Raw genomic sequence first — 18,244 nt, forward strand, 5'->3', positions numbered from 1 at the left:
CCACATGATATTGGTCAAGAAATCATTGACGCAATCAACACGCAGGATATCCTAGGATTAACTGCACGTAAATTGATGGTCTCACCTACTTTTGCGAAGATTATACGTCAACATGGTGATTCTGCGCTTCGATATATCCACAAGAGCTTACACATTGAGGATAGAGTAACTGCTTTGATTCATAAGCAGAGACTACTATATTATCCAGAAGGGACGAATCTTGCTGGGGTATGGCGTGAATACCAGTTTGATCTAACTAAACACGTGGATGATCAATGGATTCGTGAAGTCTATTTCTTTGACGAGAATCGGGAGCATTATCTGATCATATGCTGCACATACGAACAAGCTAAGCTTTTTCAGAGTGTACGACATCTGGAAATGGATCTTGCTTTCAAGATGGTTCAGGGAGCAACCAAGCTTTTCACAATTTCAGGGTGGAATGAACAGGTAAAGAGTAAGATTTTCTGGTGTTCTATATATGCTAAACATATGCTAACCATATGCTGACTCTCAGGGTTAAATACCTATGTCTATGCTTTCATGAATCTCGAAACTCGAGTAGCTTATCGGGTTCTTTTTGAGAAAATCTTCAAGATTCTTGGGGATGTTGGACGAAAACCAATTAGATGGGCGTATCAGCTTGGAAGGGATGATTCTTGTGAGGGAATTCGGACGGTTACTGTTGACATGTGTAAGAAGCAAGCACCTGGTACGCTTCCCATATGCTTAACATATGCCTGAATTATACTCACTTTCTATTTTCATTTAGGGCTTGGAGATTATCTTGCTGGCCTAGATCCTCGTTGGACATGGTCAGAACATCTGCAAAATATATTGATCCTATGCCAAACGCACGTTAAGCGAGCCTTTCGGAAAAGGTTTCCTGGTCACGAAGCTACTACGTCTATTGATATGATCTGGAATGCAAATTCAAAGGCAGAGGTTATTCGAATTATGGATGAAGTTGCAGAAAAGTGGCCAGAGACCGAAAAATGGTTTCAGAATAAGAAGGTTGATTGGATTCTTGCTGGAATAACCCCAGAGGCATCTAAGATTCCTATTGAATGGTGGACGAATGCATCACATCATACTGGAATTAGTGAAAGTAGTCACTTTCACGATAACGAGGCAGTAGGCCGAAAGCAAGCTTTGTTAACAGCAATTCTCCGGTATATTACCCGATTTATCATGTATAGAGCATATTACTAATCTCTTTATTACAGATGCAAAAAACATGTACAAGAGATGATCCAAAAGAATAAACTTGCAGAAGAGCTAGGTCTCTTCCCAACTTGGCGATCTCAAAACCCTGTGTATCGTATTGCCAAACAAGTTCGCAAGAAGGGTTTGTTCCATATGTTCAACATATGTTACACATATACTAACCTTATATCAGACAAGCGCTACAAAAAATCTGCCAACCGTCGTATCAATAAACCATACCAGCCCTGGAACGTGATCAATCCTTACGATGACCTTAACCCGACGATGCAACCACCTGGGCTTCCAGATATTTCGGACATAGTTTCGATATCTACTTCAGAGATAACTGACATAAGCTCAGTATATGGTCAATCTATATCTGCACCGCTATCTACCCCTCAGGGTAGTTCAGTTCTTGACGGATCGTCTAGAATAGCGCCGCATGATAGTATTTCTCAGCAGTTAGGCTATACTCAGGGATTCGATGATGAAGAGGCACGGCTACAGCAAGAAGTTGCGGAACTTGAGAGAAAGCAAAGGATCTTAGCCCTTCGAAGGAAGAAGGAGGAATTATTACGGAGTATAGAGTCAGGCGAATCTTTGGTATAAGTTAAGAATATCTTGAATTTACTTTGAGCATAAGTTTAACATATGTTCCGTATAGACAAATAACAGAAAATTCATACAAAGAGACCTACGCCTAACTAAAGGGACTCAAAAGCATCAGAGGATGAGTCCTCTACCTCTACCTCTACCTCTACCTCCTCCTCCTCCTCCTCCTCCTCCTCCTCCTCCTCCTCCTCCTCCTCCTCCTCCTCCTCCTCTACCTCCTCCTCCTCTACCTCCTCCTCCTCTACCTCCTCCTCCTCTACCTCCTCCTCCTCTACCTCCTCCTCCTCCTCCGAGTCTTGCATATGGGGAGCAGGTGGGCCACCTCCTCCATCACTATTGTCTCCATTACCGGCAGTGGGGCCAAAACCCGCGAAGGGAATAGGATTCCCAGGGACGCCAGGTCCACGCTACATACTATTAGCATATGCTTAACATATCATTTCTTAAAAAAAGGGGACTTACCCGGCGGCTGCGATGACCAGAACTCGGGGTTGCTGGGGCCTGCCAGCGGTGGAAACGAGTGCCGTATTGTGCGGCAAACTGTGCATCGGTAGCTCTATACGGATTGTTAGCATACGCTAAACATATGAGAGTCATATGTAACAAGTATATCAATCTTGTGCAAAACGTAGAGTACCCAGAGTACTTACGCAATTCGCTCCAGAGCGGAGGCCCAGTGTCCAATCCATCCATTGTCAGGGCCGCGTCCAGGCTCATGGAGGTAGCTAGCATCCCGCCAGCCACCCTGCAGGACCCAACGCTTGATGGCGTTTTGGCCCGCAATAATCTCCAGCTGGGTCTTTGCTCGCCGGCTGGGGTTGACGACTATATCGTAGTCATATTGTTAGCATATGTTCAACATATCCAACGAATAGACACTTGCCAGCTCCGGAATGTTCATTGCGGATGTGTCGACGCAGAGCAGGTCCCTCTGAGAAGACTAGACCGCACATTTGGGACGGAGGGTTGACGACAATATCACAGCTGTTCCTCTCAGTGTCAGCATACGATAACCATGCCCTCAGTATATTCAGACACCACGTACACTCCTATGTTCTCTTTGTTGAGAACCTCGGCCGGATTTGGAGGCGGGGTCGCCGCGATATCAGCTGCCTTGATGTCGTAGTGGCGTGCGCCTGCAGCTAGAGCTGCCGTATACGCAGCTGGCTTCCAGCCACGATTGTTGTCTGGAATGGGCCCTACATATGGTCAACATATCAACAGCATATGCATCTGGGAAACATACCATGTGCATATCCCAGGAGAGGGTCGGGGTTGGTCGCGTTTAAGACTGTGGTGTTGTCAAATTCAGCCCGGGTTGGACCCAGGCCAGGGAAGAGTCCAAGATTCGACATGTTGATGAGCTGGAAGTGTTCAGCATATGCAAAACATATGGAGAAACGCGTCAGGGAGTAGAGTAAACAGGTGTTCTGACCTTTGGTAAACAAAGTGGGTGGTGAGGGAAGAAGAAGAAGAAAATGGTGTTGTGTTTGTGTTGAAGATATATCTCTCATTTCTTTGTTGACACTTTTGATTCATGACCCCAAACAAACTATATTTTTCTTTCAACACGTGTAATTTACTAGAAGAAAGACTACCTCTTTTATATTATTATGAATAAAAAATAGATAGAGTCTTTAAGAGTATAGTATAATCTTCTATATAGAGTTGTAAAGAGATGTATAGAGTGATAGTATATTTTAGTGAGGTAGGGGTTCAACTAAAGTTGAACCCCTACATAATTATTAATCATATGCATAAAAGTAAGTATAAGAGCTCATCAGGACCCAAAATAGTTTGGGTACGTGTGAGGTCGGGTACCTCATGGGTACCCAAAATTAGTCAGAAATTTTTTGGGTCCGTGTGAACTTTTTTTGGGTACGTGTGAGCTGGAACCCGGTTGGCTTTTGATGTCGACTTCGTGATTTGAAGTCAATAGAGTTGTACATTTTGAATCTCAGATTATGAGAGAGAGATAGATACAGGAAAGAATACTCCACCAGAGACGTCAACTGATTGCTGATCCTACAATGACTGGAGTATTCCGGGGTATTCTGAAGATCCAATACTTGGTTCATGTACAGGGACGGCGAGGGAGATGATGATATGACGGGGAACATCAGAAAACCAGGACGAGAAGAGAAAAACAAGGGATATGCGAGATCAGGAAAAGAAAGGCCCCCTAAACCTCCCAGTAAGAGAAATGAGAAAAAAAAGATAAATGCAAGCGTCAACATAAAAAGCGGAATCACATTTGCGCCGTATTCGCCCTCTCTTCAAAAGCGATCCTTGCACACTATACCAACCCGTCGTACAGTGAAAGGGCGCTGACAATGGTCTCGTCCCGCTTGCTGCCTTCCTTGAACTCTTCGATATCCAAGCTGCCATTCTCATCCTTGTCCATCATCCGGAAGATCTTGCGCACTCGCTTCTCCGGCGTATCTTCGTCCTCTGGAAGCTTCACCATCGATCCCACCTATTGCACAATGTCAGTAATCTTCCAGACACCAACGGAGGCAGCGAGCCCAAGGGCACCCTGAACCCGGGACGTACCATTTTGTAAATCGCCTCGACAATGGCCAGCATCTCGTCGTAAGTGATCTTGCCATCCCCATCGATATCGTACAATTGGAACGCCCAGTCCAGCTTGTCCTCCATCTTGCCGCGCGAGGTGACCGACAGGGCACAGATGAATTCCTTAAAATCAATCATGCCGCTGTTATCCGAATCGAATACCCGGAACACATAGTTGGCGAAGGATGAGGGGTCGCCGAAGGGGAAGAATTGTCGGTAGATTTTCTGAAACTCCTCCTTGGTCAAGGTGCCCGACGGGCAGTCCTTGAGAAATCCTGCATACAGAGAGCACACAGTCAGTATTGTTCACTGCAGAGGGATCGCTTGATATCATGCCAGTCTGCGCATTCCAGGGGATCGACCACGTACCCTTATACCATTGCTGGAGCTCCTTCTTGTCAAAGTGGGTTGCTTTCTGCAGCTCGTCAAGCTGCGAGGGCGAAAGCTTCGACTGTCTGTGAATCTCGAGTCAGCATTCATGCTCGCCAAGGTCAACAATTCTCCACAGTGCCAGGCGAAAGGCCCGGTCACGATGGCATCGCCGTTAAACATCAGAAGAGACATCTCCGAATCCCAGTCGCTTCCGCCCGAGTTCTTGCGACGCGGCGTAGGGTGAGTGAGGGGTAACGGGGGACAGGTCGGACTTACGACTTGCCCATGATCAAACACCCAAAACCGAAACTGGCACAGAGGGTCGAAAGCGCATGCACGGTCGAACACTCGGTGAGATCGTCAGGAACGGCGTGAGCGCAAAAAGGGTGACGGAAATGGGTGACGCGGGGTAGAACGGGGGGGAGGACTGTTGTGGCTGAGGTGAGATGCTGTGGCGTGGCGGGAGAGAAGGGGCTGTGCGAGGGGTCTACGCAAGGGCGTCAGGTCAACAGCGGAGAGGGAGAGAGACTCTGAGAATAGTTCAAGTGCGAGCGAACGTGAAAGTTGAGGTCACTTTGCAGGAGGAAAATAAAGCCGGTTTGGGGATGTGGCAAGGAGGAAGTCCAGACCGTCTGGGGGAAAGCGTTGGCTTGGCATGACACGACTACGCTTGGAAATTACCGCGAAACTCCGGACAGAAACCAGTTGATTATATATATACATTGGATGCCCTCTTCCCCCCAAATAATAAAGACCCTTCTATCTCGTTCCAAACGGAAAAATGGGGAAATAATCAGATGACAAATGCAAAATCATTTCCAGGGCTACCCAGACATGCGAACAAGAGGAAGAAATGGAGGGCCGCGGGCGGGTTGCCCCGGATGAAAAGGACGGCTAAATAAAGCGGGTCCATGATGATACGTTTAGTCCACCTTGATGGAACCGTAGATCCGGTGGATGAATGCCCAACTGGCAAAGAACCCAATGGAGCCTGCAAAAGGGAGTTAGGTTAGTAAATCCTCCAGCTCGGGGAATTCGGAAGCCACATACCAGTCAAAATGAAGACAACAAAGCCAATCAATGCCGAGTAGCCCACGTAGAGCACTGCACCCGTCAGGCCGCCGAAGCTGACGCGGGTGGCCCAGAAGATGAGGGCATTCAGGAAGACGTAGCCACCAGTCATACCCGCACCGGCAAAGGCACGCCAGTGCCACCGGTAGTTCTCGGCGCAAAGCAGGAAGTATACAAGCAGGACAGTGGTGGCTGCAGAAGTGATGATCATCAAACCGTAGCACAAGAACAAGAATCCAAACATGTAGTAAATCTTGTTGGTCCAGAGCGAGGTCATGATGAAGTATAGCTCGACGAAGATGGCGCCGAAGGGAAGAATGCCAGTAAGGAGAATAGACGGGATGGTACGCAGGCTACCAGCCATGGGAGGCACCTGGCGGGGAATCTGGTTGGTCTTGGTTGGTCCCTCGATTGGCTAGAAATACCAGGTTAGTATAAGAAAGAAGCCAGAAACGAACGACTCAAATGAACAACGTGGATCTTCGACATACCGATTGTCTGAACCCAACCCAGCTGCCTACCACACTCAACGGCACACTGATCACGAACCAGATCAAGACCAAGGCAAGCATGGTGCCAAATGGCACGGCACCACTAGAGCCCTTGGCCCAAACGAACAAGTTGAGGAGGAAGAAAGTGCCAAAAATGACACCCGGAAGCAGGAGAGGAGTCATGACGATGTTGCGCCTCCAGGCCTCGCCGCCAAATGCCTTGTACACCCGAGCCGAGACATAGCCTCCAATGGCGCCAAAGAGAGCAGAAATAAGAAGGATGGCAGTGGCCAAGAAACCACGGTTAGCAGGCGAGAGGAGACCGAGGAGGGCGAAAGCTAAAGGCCATGGTCAGATGATCGCGTAGAGAGCCCAAAGATTAGAAAGCAAAACACTTACCAACAGTAACGCCAGTCATCATGAAGAGTTGGGCACCATTACCGAGCAATACACTCAGCAGCAGCGGAGACTTGGGGCACCGGAAGACATCCCCATGCACCAGCTTCCACCCAGAATCCTCTTGGATTCCATCCTCAACTGCGGCCGAAGTACCATCAAGATCATCCAGACTGATCTGGTCCAGCCGGTTGTAGCGAGCAATGTCCTTCTTGAGTGCGCGGACAAGAATCATGCTCACCATTCCCACCAGGAAAACGACAAAGACGGCAGAATTGATGAGGGAGAACCAGTGGATCTTCGGGTCGTACACGTGCAAGTATTTGTCCCAGCGGGTAGCCCAGGCCGTTGGGGATTCCTTCCAGTAGACGCTATATGTCCAGGTGACTGGAGAATCCTCATCTTCATTCAATCTGAGGAGGTTTCCCTGGGTGCCGCACTCAGCAGTGCCATCCTCAAGAATTCGCGAGTCAAGCCGAGACTCGGGCTGCACGAGCACTCCAACCACCCGGTACTTGTCCTTGCCGCTGAAACCCACGCGGTGGTAGTCGATCACGATATCGAAGTGATTATTGAGAACAGATTGGCCATTCTCATCCACATCGCCCAGCGAGAATCCCGGGTTGTAGAACTGGGTGTTGGTGTTGGCGTCGTAGTTCAGCTGCGCCGCTGGCAGTCCGTCCACGAGCCAGTTGATATTATACCCTTGCGAGATTCGACGATTCGTAAACTTGGAGCTGCGTCCGTCAAATACAACCTCCCCGCAGATGGCTTTACATGTCTCATTCTGCGCCATGTGTAGCTCCAGCGGAGAGGTGCGGATCCGGTCGCCGAACAGAATACTTCCCAGTGATTCCCTGACATCTTGAGCACCCCCTTCCGGCCGGCAGAAGTGGAAAGCGGGATGATAGTAGTCGTAGGAGAAGACGGAATGGAGCTGGTCGTCGCGCGACAGTCCAGGCGTCAAGTGGTTGACATTAAGCGGGACGGATTGGCCTTTATCGTAAGATGATGGAGCAACGCCGGGAAGGTAAAAGGCTGATGAGAGCGAAGGAATTGACAGGAGAACCGAGGCGAGGAGAGAGGGGCTTGGTCGGTGAACCGCATGGTGGGCGTGTGAGCGTTCGGCGGATTTGGTCAGATCAGCTTCATGTGTTTTGACGGGTGATTATTATCTGGATTTCGGGGGGCGCGTATGGGTTGGACCACCGATTCCACAATCGGATCAGACCAATTTACAAAGCTCAGCTGGAATGAGCTCGTGGCGGCATGCGTGTGCCTCAATAGAGAAAAGAGAATTTGTGGTTGCGAAAGGACAGAATGGCCCTGAGAGACAATGACGACCGACGAAGCAGCCTTGACTACACGTGACTCGGAACCAGGCACCTTCAAACCGTAGGTACTGGTCACGTGCTGATAAGCACCATCCAAAAAATTTCCAGCAGCCTTGTCGCCGAAGGAACCTTATACTTTTGAAAGCACAACTCGCCATGGCTTCAGCAGAGACTGCGCCGGTACGCGCTCAGACTCTATCTACACTCCTCGAGAGTCTCGGTTCCTGTCTTACCAGCGCCAGCTCTTCCCTCCCGACCGCTCACAAAGATGCGCCCACCGATGTTTCAATCGCGCCGCCCCAAGACGGTATCTCGCTTCTCGATACAAAGAGCGAAATCCTCCTCTCCTACCTGCATAACCTCGTCTTCTTGATTATATTCCAACTACGGCAAAAAAAGTCGGACGAGGCCGAAATTGAGGTCGACAACACTCTTCGGGACGACGTTGTGAACAAATTGGTTGAACTTCGGGTATTCCTTGATCGCGGTGTTCGGCCTTTGGAGGGACGGTTGAAGTATCAGATCGACAAAGTCATCAAGGCAGCAGAGGACTCGGAGCGAACAGAACGCCCTACCAAATCTAAAAAATCGAAGAAGGTCCGCGAGACTGCCAAGTCCGGTAGCGACGAAGAGTCCGAGGACGATGACGAGGCAAGCGACAGTGAGGATGAAGACGAGGAAGAGGATATGGATGAGATGGCATATCGCCCCAATGTTGCGGCACTTGCGAAGGGCAAGGTGGAACAGAAGCAGCCCCAAGCCAAGGCCAAGGCGGCCAGAGAGGAGCCTAGTGATGGCATCTATCGCCCACCGAAGATCATGCCGACTGCCCTTCCCACTACTGAACGTCGTGAGCGCCAGGATCGCCGGCCCCGTCGGTCTAATGTTATCGACGAATTCGTCAGTGCCGAAATGTCCGCTGCACCCATGGCCGAGCCCAGCATCGGTAGCACCATTATTGCTGGTGGACGCCAGACCAAGTCTAAGAAAGACCGCGAGCACGAGGCCGAGCGAACCCGGTACGAAGAGACCAACTTTGTCCGTCTTCCCAAGGAGACCAAGAACGAACTTGCCAAGCGGGGTGGTGGCCGTCGCGATGCCACATATGGTGGCGACGAATGGAAGGGTCTTACCGAGGGAGCCGATCGCATTGAGCGCCTTACCCGCCGGTCGAAGAACAGCGGCTCTGTTCTCGAGAGGAGTCGGAAGCGCAAGAACGAGGATGGACAGCGCAGCGACGGTGTGGCGGTGGGCGACATCTTTGACAAGCGTCGCAAGAAGATTGACAGCTGGAAGCGGTAAAATTGAGGACTTCTTTACAGCTACCTCACTCATTCCTTCCTGTGTCTTTTTTTTTTTCTCTCTTCTTTGTTATGTGACAGGCAACCGAGCCTGTGATCATCCCCCGGAGTTGGTACGGTACAATAGGGCTTGTTATGTATCTAGTTGCCCACTACTACTATGTCTGCATCGGAGCATCCAATTTTATAGAATTGGCTCAACTACGGGTTTCCTTTCCTTGGTGTATACTGTAGGCTCTGTACTGTATACTTTCTCGTAGCGCCGATCGGCCCATCCACACGGGGATGCCGAGTGCTTGGACAAAAATTGCATGGATAGCCATATGTACCAGTTATGGATGGCCAAAGGCAAAATTGCCAATTCCTTTTGACAGGCAACATCATTTTTTTACTTGATTCCAACCCTTGTACGAACGCATGTAAATCTGACGAGTCGTTGCAGCTCCGAATCAAGTCGGCACGTTCACATGTCGGAGTTGGGTATGACGTCATCGCCTAGCAACAGGTCCCCCTGCTCTCAACTGAAACTGTTGGCTCTGGGCCAAACTCTTCTGTCAACATTCAATATTGCTGCTGCAGCTCCCCTAACCATGGAGAATCCAGGTAAGTCGGTCCATATAGTTTAAGATTTAGGCACCATAACTGAGTCGATTCATCTTCAGTCGCCGAGATCCGAACGGTGATCCGTCTTCTCACTCAATCCACACCATCGTTACAAGAAAAGGCCTTGAAGCAGTTCTTCACCTCCAATGCAGCCTTTGTGCATCCATTCTGTCGAGTCCCCAGCTTTAATGGAAGTCGCTGGTGGGTGACCAAGATCTTTCAATGGTACAAGATCATGTCGCCTCGGATTGAAATGGAGATTCACTCCATTGGTCAGTACTTTGGTTTCCATGCCACTAATTCTCAGCCAAGTTAACAATCCATTTCCAGCATTTGATGAGAATAATTTAAAGCTCTATGTCAACATGTCGCAGATCTTCTCCATCTGGCTGGTGCCTTTTCACGTTGCACCAGTGACTCTGACAACGGTCTTGGATCTCACCACAGACGCAGCCCGGAGCAATGCGCCGACGAATGGCGATCACACACGGTACTACATTACCAAGCAAGAGGATCTGTATCAAACTTCCGAGTTTGTGAAATTCCTCCTCCCACATGTGGGCCACTGGCTAGTTCTGGCATGGCACTTGATGGCAACGTTCTTCTGCATTTTGGGTGTGACTTTGCTGTGGCCCATGCTGTGGTTGGAGGAGAATGGCTACCTGCCTACTTGGATTTCGCGAGGAAATCTGGCCTACGATATTGCGGACAGGATCCCCGAGATCAAGAAGGAATAACCATTCGGAAGACGTTGCTTGTTTAGTTTTGCAATAGGATATGATATCAATTTGAACTTTTTGACACTTGTTTTAAATGACTTCATCTCTGACTATCATCATTCGTTATTATTTTAAATGTTTCGCAGATCTAGAGGGTCTTAATACAGGCTCATCATATGTTCATAGTTAAGAAATCAACGCTCGGTTCAAACTTGTATCATGCGTCCCCTGGCATGGTCATTGACCATGTCATCGCGATTGCCCATTCCAAAATTACTCAGCCTTGTCGACTTTGTGCTGTTTTTGAAGCTCCTTGCGGAACAGTTCCTCTTGTTCCACCACCATCAAAGGTAAGGCACGCCCAAGCCCGAAGAACACGAAAAGGGCCCACTTCCATCGGAAAGGATTGACGAGAAGGACAAAGATGTACCAGTAAATGAGTTCCGCGTAGGTGAAAAAGTCAAAGGCCCTCGTGGGCGCGAAACGCTTCATCAGTCTTGTAAAGTCAATCCAAGTCTTCATACGCTGCTCCGTTGGTCGCGTCAAGGGGTCGGTCAAGAACATGATGAGGAAGCGCGTGTAGATGCCAATGTGCATATTACCAACCGTACCGATCGCATTGATGTAGGTGCTGTTGTTGGCGCAGATATCGGGATACTTGGGTGGGAAGACTTGGAGATACCAGTCTGGGGGACTGTATGGCTCTTCGAATACTTCATCCGGGAGGAAATTCAGGGAGGGACGCTTGAATCCAGTTGCCATGACAATGATGTCGCCCTCGATAAGACGTTCCTTGCCAGGGCCACCCTTGGGAACACCCTGAGCCCTGTGGTTGAAAAGCACACCATTCTCCTCCAATGAAATGATATCACCCCGAAGCCAGCGTGCCTTGCCCTCGCGGATCTGATTGAATAGTTCCGAGTTCGCCATGGGGGTCTGGGTAAAGATCCCATCCTCGGTAGGAGCGATATCCTGGAGATCGCGATAGAAGAACTTGCGGAGCAGACCTTCGGGAATCCAGGACAACGAAGTTTCCTGGCCGAAGATGTTGAAGGCCAGTAGGGATTGAACCAGCACGTTTCGGGGGATGATCCATTTGTCGGAGCGCGACAGGACATCGATCTCTGCGGCGCCGGATTTGACGGCAAATTCTAGAGCTTCAATCGCACTGGCACCACTGCCGACAATCAAGATCTTCTTGCCCTTGGCATCTTTCCCATCCAAGTTCGAGGAGTGGAAGATCTGACCCTTGAACTTGTCTTGGTCCGGCAACGTAGGCATCTGAGGATCTCCACAGACACCGACAGCGGTAAGCACACCGTCGAATCGGCCGTATTTTTCCTCGTCGTTGTTGATGATCCATTGACCATCCTTGGTCTTCTTGACCGAGGTGACTCGAGTGTCAAATACCGTTCGTCGCTCAAGGTCGTAGCGTTTCCAAAGCTCGATAATCTGCTCCTTGATTTGTTGCTGCGTGGGATAGGCACTGTCATAGTGCACTGAGGGATGGAATCGGTACATCAAGCTATGCACCTGGAGGGCTGAGGTGGAATTGACTCGCTGTTCAATGTTAATACTGTGTTTGTTTTCCCGTGTTGGAAGTTCAATGAGCCGAGGAGTTGAGACTTACACTCCAGATTCCTCCCAAGCCGCGATCCTGGGATCTAGACTCAAAGATTTGCACATCAAATCCATGGCCCACGCAATGCGCTGCCGATGAAACACCTGTCAGACCTGCACCAATGACCGCAACCCGTTTTGGGGGGAGATTGGATTTGTTCGCGGTTGGAGGAGGCGGCGCTGGTGAAAAGACGTATCTCAGTACAGCTTGCAATATGATGTAGAGCCAAGTAAAGGTCTGCACGAAAGGGTGCCTGATCAAGGCGAGGATTGACGATTGAGATGCTGCCATAGCGAATGGAGTTGACAACGATGCAGCAGAGAGGGATTGGAACGGAAGAAATCCACGACGGAAGTTGGGGATGTTTTGTATCTGGACCAGGAGGGAGTGACGTGATGAGTGGAGCAAATAAATAGCGCTGGCTTCACATGTTCACATGTGACTGTCTGTCAGAATGCTGGTGTGTACGGAGAACAGGAGTCTGGTGTACTCTGGTGGGACGGCACTGGCCATGATGTCATTCGGAGGTCTCAGAGCCTGGTTTTCTGGCCAGACTCTCGGAACTATGAGCTCGGCATGCCGGGCCCTGAGTTTTCCAAATTGGAAGTAGACAATATACTCGAAAAGCTGAATGTATGGACTCCCGACTCCAGTTATATAGTATTCGAATATAATTAAAATAAGAATCGGAAGAGTGATTATCACCAAGAGATGGATTGACGGTTGCACTCTGTGGTCTAAGCTCCGCATTGGCTCATGCTCGTTGAGCTTGTTTTCTACGTGTCGGCGGCCCAGGTGCTTTTTAGACACTTTTCATGTGCTTGAATATCTCTTCCTACATCTCTTTCTACCTATGTAGCTCATCGCGGTGGCCTCTGTTAAGAATACCGATATAACCCCAGTCGCGACAGTAGCTCTGAGTCGGTGAGTAAATTCTTCGACCACAGTACGAGAGGCGTCTTCTCCCATTCGGTGTAGCCAGCGGAGAACCAGAATTCCTTGTGCCTGATGTTGCGTGTGAGTAGCCTAATATTATTTCAGGCTATTAGGTAGTTATGTGGCTAAGTAGGGTCTGCCCTTGAAAGTTGATCAACGCGCTACTTGCTGAAGCAGCTCACTCTATCGGCCACCGTCCTCCGAGCGGTCAACCATGGGCGGTCATTATTCTGCCGGGCGCTTTGTCGCTGGACTCCATTTCATTTCTGTGCAAAGACAAGCTTCTTTCCCTCTCTCACCATACAGAACTTGACCCTCGCGCATGATCGAAGACCGACACTCGAACTACTGTGTCCCCAACATGGTTCCATCCCCGCTCCTCTCCCGATAAACCCCCGATTCCTCCATCTCCGGGCCTTCGCGCGACCTCCGCTCCACGCTCGTCATGGCCCGCCAAGCTCCCATTCTGGATGAGTTTCTAGGCGGCATAGCCGTTCAGATCCAAAATCGCGATGGCGCGAAACTGCAGGATTTTCTGCAGATTGAGCCTCCCCTGTCAGATGCCTACCAGCGCTTGATTCAGGAGCTCCGCGAACGTTATCCCCCGGGCCCTCAGAGCGATTCGGATCTTTTACAACGATGTGAAACACTGGTACCGCGCACCAAGGGTGGTTCATCATGGACAGCGTTCCCGACCTTCATGAAGCTCTACTTCACTTTCCTGCGCGATGTAAATACCGATAATCTGCTTGATACCTACAACCAGCTCAAAGCACTACTGAAGTGAGTCGCGTGGGAGCTTGATCTTCCACCCTGCCCTGTCGATGATCTTTGATATTGTGGCTAATCCGGATCACCGTTTCGCCCATCTATAGTCAATGCGTTATAGCGCTTGGTGACAGCCAGATGGGGGTGATTGTTCTTCCCACTGTCCTCTACCTGTCGAAAGTGTTAGCGAAGCTAGCAATGGGATTAGACCGCCGGCCGGAACTAATCGCCCATATCTTGCGCATCGAAGGAGCAATGGACAATGATGAGAGCACTGAAAAAGTGACATTGGTGGAACAGTCGGCAAATGTAGTACGCGAAGCCTTCATCAAGTGCTTGACAGATCGCACTGGCACCCCGGGACCACAAGGAAAGCCCGAAGGGAAGCGTGTTGGGATCTACCTCATGGCCAACCTCTGCCTTAAACTCCTCTTTCAGGTATGTACCGTATCTATATGGGGGCGTTTTTTTTTTTTGCCAAGCCCACCCCCGAAATTTGAGAGCCACTCGAACTGATTTCGTCCAAATAGTGTGGCAAGTTGCGAAATGCTGAGCAAATGTTTGCGAGCATCACTGCCCAGTCTCCTCCTTTAGCCCATTTTCCTGCCTCGCAGCGTGTGACATACCTCTACTACCTCGGCCGTTACTTATTCTCCAACAACCTCTTCTATCCCGCTCTTATCGCTCTTCAGGCTGCATATGATCAATGTCACCGCCAGGCTATCAGCCAACGACACTTGGTTCTCGCCTATCTGATCCCATGCAACATTATCATGGGCCGATTCCCGTCTCGGAAACTACTACAACGACCCGAGGCAAACGGATTGACCGATCAATTCGAACAGTTGTGCCGATTGATTGTTCGTGGCGATTACATCGCTTTTCGAGAGTATCTCTCCCCAAGTTCGCCCGCTGCCGAGTGGTTTGCCCGCAAGGGAATCTTGCTCACACTCCGCAACCGATGTGAGATTATGGTGTGGCGGTCATTTTGTCGAAAGGTGTTCATTCACAGTGGATTCCATGGGGACCCGCAGGCGCAGGCGCAGCGTGGTCCCCCGCCTTATCTCTACCTCGAGAAATTGACTGTGGCTACCCGGTGGCTCCAGTCACAGCATCGTCAGACTCAACGACCGAACGGAATCAGTCATGCGACACCTGAATTTCACTTTTATGGTTCTCAGATCATTCCCGAGGCAATTGATCCCGACTTCGGTGGTCTCGACAGCTCTGAGAATCCAACAGCACAGCAATTATTAGAAAAGTTTGGCGATTATCTAGCCCCGGACGGATTTTTCGATGAAGGGGGTCATTGGCATGACAACATGCCCGGCCAGTTGATTGATGGCAATCCAGGCGTTGATTATGATGCGTTTGAGTTGGATCCCTATGCCGAGGCCACGGAGGATGGCCCAGAAGCAGATAAACAGTCTCTACTCATGGAAGAGGTCGAATCTATTCTTGCCTCGCTTCTCACCCAGGGACTCATGCGCGGGTACTTGACCCATCGCAATCCCCGTTTCGCTATCCCTGGCGCTCGGTTGCGGGGTGCCTTGCCAACAGGCTTCCCCAACATCTGGGAGACGATCTTTGCTCGTGAGAAAGACGATGATAACGTTCCCGGATGGGTACGACCTCCCCCACCAGGGCCATTGGGCGCCGCTGGTGGTGGCCGAGTGGTGAATCTGTCAGGAGCACGACCAGTTGGCGTACAATAAAGAATTTCGATTGCCAGTCTACTCGACTCATGATATTTGACTTTTTTTTTTTTTACGATACCTACACTCGAGACACAATAACGAAGTGTTTGAAGGATCTGTGGTAACATGCGATCTAATTTATTCTTCCCACAAGTAACAATAAAAGCTGGATGAAAATAGCTTGAGAGTTGAGAAGCCCCGAAAAGAACGACCAGTATGCGATTAATGCAAACGACGAACGCTAGATATACTTGATACCATCATAGGTCAAGTCTTTCCACCTCACAGCTTGGATTTGTTCCACCAGATGTCTGGCCGCCACATCTCATTCAATAATCGGCTGGCGTTGACCATGTCCGGCCGCAGTTGGTCGAGCGAAGAAACTCCCAACATCTTCATCGTGATTTCCACTTCCTCGGCAAGAACTGCAATCACGTTAGCGGAGGGAATTCCGGATCCAAATGACTTCTTGCACGCCGAAATAACATACCGTCGGTGCATTTCTCCACGCCTTCAATACCGTAGGCTGCCATGGCATAAAAGTAGGGCCTACCCACTCCTACAGCAGTTGCCCCGAGGCACAAAGCCTTGAGAACATCGGCACCATCCCGGAGACCGCCATCGACATAAATCTCCAACTTGTCAAACGCCTCCGGGTAGTATGTTCGAGTTTCCAACAGGGTCATTAGTGCACTGGGAGCGGAATGGATCTGTCGGCCACCATGATTGCTCAAAAGGACACCCTGCACACCGTGTTGAACAGCTAACTTTACATCCTCCACGGTCTGGATTCCCTTCAGAACAATCGGTCCGTCCCACTCATCGGTAATCCATGCCAAATCCTCCCAGCTGAGACCGGGATCCAAATATCCCGGCACAGGCCGGCCACCAAATGCAGGACCAAAGGCATTGTCATCCGCAGCCTCTCGGACTGTCTCTCTGGTTCCTTGATCGAGAGCTTCTTGTGCTTGCAAATAGCGATCTGCCGTGCGTTTCCCCAGGGTAGAAGTGTCTACGGTGATCCATAGACTGTGATAGCCGGCCTCCTTGACTCTTCGAATGAGGGATCGAGCTAGATTTCGATCCACGGGGACGTACAATTGGAAAGCCAGCTTGGACGGGCTCTGATTACCAAGTTGGCGCTGCTCGTCGAGGTGGGCCTCCATAATCTCCTCCAATGGCTTACTTGTCGCCGTGCTGACCACCGTGTGTAAGCCCTTTCGGGTAGCTCCTCGCACTAGCAAGGGTTCTGCGCCTGGGTGCGCATTACCCAATGTTCCCATTGCCGAGACGAAGAATGGTTGACCGCCGGGTTGACCCAGGATAGACCGAGTTGGATTCAGTGAACTGACGCTCCTCATGATGCGAGGGCGGAAGTTGATTCGAGACCAGTCGTCTAGATTGGACTGGAGTGACAGACCTGAGGCTGCGCTGCTGGAAGCGTAGACCCATGCTTTGTTTGGGAGGACTGCCTTTGCAGCAGCCTCGAAGTCTTGAGTGGTGACGCAGAGGGCCAGATTGGGGGGTGCTGTCTGATTGTTTGGCATGGTGTGTCGTTTGTGATTATAAGAGCTCGCGTCAAGTATGGAAGCGTTTAGGAAGTATAAAAGAAGACTATACGAGCCGGTGACTTTGAGCAGGTAATCACCGCAGTGCCTCAATGACGAAATGGCTAGCAAAAATAAAATTCGTATAATCTTATAAGATATGAGCCCGAAAAGTATGAGCCTCTTACTGAGAGAAGGAATTGCTATAGATCTACCCTATGATGGCCATATATGTATAGAGCAGTATAAAGGTACTCTGTAAGTATGAAGACAACGTTGAGTCACGCCCGAGTCTTCTCGCACGAGAGGCCTCTGGAAATCAATCTCCGTCCAGACTTCGGGCCGTGGATCAACTCTATTTCTTCAACTTCCCTTACCGGCATCGACTACTGCTCAATTGACTGATCAAGTGACTCAATTGCCTCAATACAGTACCAGTGAAGACCATCGATCGGCGAGAGTTGCCCGTAAGGTTTTATCGGCTATTCACTAGCAACCGATCGGCTGGACGAAGGAGATCTCCAATCTTTAGTCTTGCGACTCTTTGATTGGTGGTAAATCTCATGGCCTTACTCGGACGGCTCCAGAACCGAACGTTGAGATGCCATAAACCGACCATCAAAAACTCGGTCTTTACCCGAGAGCGTGAATCGCAACATGGCAGGCGTGCAATTGTGGGAATCCGGAGGGCATGCTACTCCCCCAAACTACCCCGAGTCGGCCCTTGCCCGAACTGGTCCAGCGATGAAGCAGGCATTTCTGGAGAAGAAGAAGATCTATCGTGGCTTCAAATATCCCGCGTGGTGCCACTCGGACCTCTTATTCTGGAACGTTGATCTCTCTGCATGTCGGCATCTGAAAAGCGACGGCAATTGAAAAGCGACGGCAATTGAACCAACGCCAACGCCAGTACCTGGGCGGCGTTCGTCCAATGGGCTACTCATTCTCGATGAGTAAATGCCTTCCATAGTTACATACTCAACTCTTTTGGATATG

The 18,244-nt window shown here is 50.0% G+C and overlaps 8 protein-coding genes across 8 annotated transcripts; 4 read left to right on the forward strand and 4 right to left on the reverse strand.

Annotated features, from left to right (window-relative positions):
- Window positions 1-4,114: 4,114 nt before the first annotated feature.
- N7458_005797 (EF-hand domain-containing protein) lies at window positions 4,115-5,051 on the reverse strand (the record flags this gene model as incomplete). Its single annotated transcript, XM_056909179.1, has 4 exons — window positions 4,115-4,294; window positions 4,372-4,667; window positions 4,762-4,847; window positions 5,041-5,051. The coding sequence occupies 4 exons, from the start codon at window positions 5,049-5,051 to the stop codon at window positions 4,115-4,117; spliced, it is 573 nt and encodes a 190-aa protein (XP_056767797.1).
- A 636-nt stretch (window positions 5,052-5,687) lies between these two features.
- On the reverse strand, window positions 5,688-7,866 carry N7458_005798 (transmembrane 9 family protein; the record flags this gene model as incomplete). Its single annotated transcript, XM_056909180.1, has 4 exons — window positions 5,688-5,755; window positions 5,815-6,250; window positions 6,327-6,664; window positions 6,726-7,866. Coding segments are annotated over 4 exons (1,983 nt in total), but the record flags the coding sequence as incomplete, so codon positions are not given.
- Window positions 7,867-8,212: 346 nt separating this feature from the next.
- lcp5 (small subunit rRNA maturation protein LCP5) lies at window positions 8,213-9,358 on the forward strand (the record flags this gene model as incomplete). Its single annotated transcript, XM_056909181.1, has 1 exon — window positions 8,213-9,358. The coding sequence occupies one exon, from the start codon at window positions 8,213-8,215 to the stop codon at window positions 9,356-9,358; it is 1,146 nt and encodes a 381-aa protein (XP_056767799.1).
- A 466-nt stretch (window positions 9,359-9,824) lies between these two features.
- On the forward strand, window positions 9,825-10,697 carry N7458_005800 (uncharacterized protein; the record flags this gene model as incomplete). The annotated part of the gene is made up of 3 exons (XM_056909182.1): window positions 9,825-9,960; window positions 10,020-10,232; window positions 10,291-10,697. The coding sequence occupies 3 exons, from the start codon at window positions 9,825-9,827 to the stop codon at window positions 10,695-10,697; spliced, it is 756 nt and encodes a 251-aa protein (XP_056767800.1).
- Window positions 10,698-10,952: 255 nt separating this feature from the next.
- On the reverse strand, window positions 10,953-12,591 carry N7458_005801 (flavin-containing monooxygenase; the record flags this gene model as incomplete). Its single annotated transcript, XM_056909183.1, has 2 exons — window positions 10,953-12,239; window positions 12,310-12,591. The coding sequence occupies 2 exons, from the start codon at window positions 12,589-12,591 to the stop codon at window positions 10,953-10,955; spliced, it is 1,569 nt and encodes a 522-aa protein (XP_056767801.1).
- Window positions 12,592-13,681: 1,090 nt separating this feature from the next.
- Window positions 13,682-15,719, forward strand: N7458_005802 (uncharacterized protein; the record flags this gene model as incomplete). The annotated part of the gene is made up of 3 exons (XM_056909184.1): window positions 13,682-14,019; window positions 14,112-14,442; window positions 14,535-15,719. The coding sequence occupies 3 exons, from the start codon at window positions 13,682-13,684 to the stop codon at window positions 15,717-15,719; spliced, it is 1,854 nt and encodes a 617-aa protein (XP_056767802.1).
- Window positions 15,720-15,983: 264 nt separating this feature from the next.
- N7458_005803 (uncharacterized protein) lies at window positions 15,984-17,248 on the reverse strand (the record flags this gene model as incomplete). Its single annotated transcript, XM_056909185.1, has 2 exons — window positions 15,984-16,126; window positions 16,192-17,248. 2 exons carry the CDS (start codon window positions 17,246-17,248, stop codon window positions 15,984-15,986), a joined length of 1,200 nt encoding a protein of 399 aa, XP_056767803.1.
- Window positions 17,249-17,905: 657 nt separating this feature from the next.
- Window positions 17,906-18,124, forward strand: N7458_005804 (uncharacterized protein; the record flags this gene model as incomplete). Its single annotated transcript, XM_056909186.1, has 1 exon — window positions 17,906-18,124. The coding sequence occupies one exon, from the start codon at window positions 17,906-17,908 to the stop codon at window positions 18,122-18,124; it is 219 nt and encodes a 72-aa protein (XP_056767804.1).
- Between the last annotated feature and the right edge of the window lie 120 nt (window positions 18,125-18,244).

The sequence above is a fragment of the Penicillium daleae genome (genome assembly GCF_028827525.1).
Source record: "Penicillium daleae strain IBT 16125 chromosome Unknown utg000005l_segment0_segment0, whole genome shotgun sequence".
NCBI classification, from domain to species: Eukaryota; Fungi; Ascomycota; class Eurotiomycetes; order Eurotiales; family Aspergillaceae; genus Penicillium; species Penicillium daleae.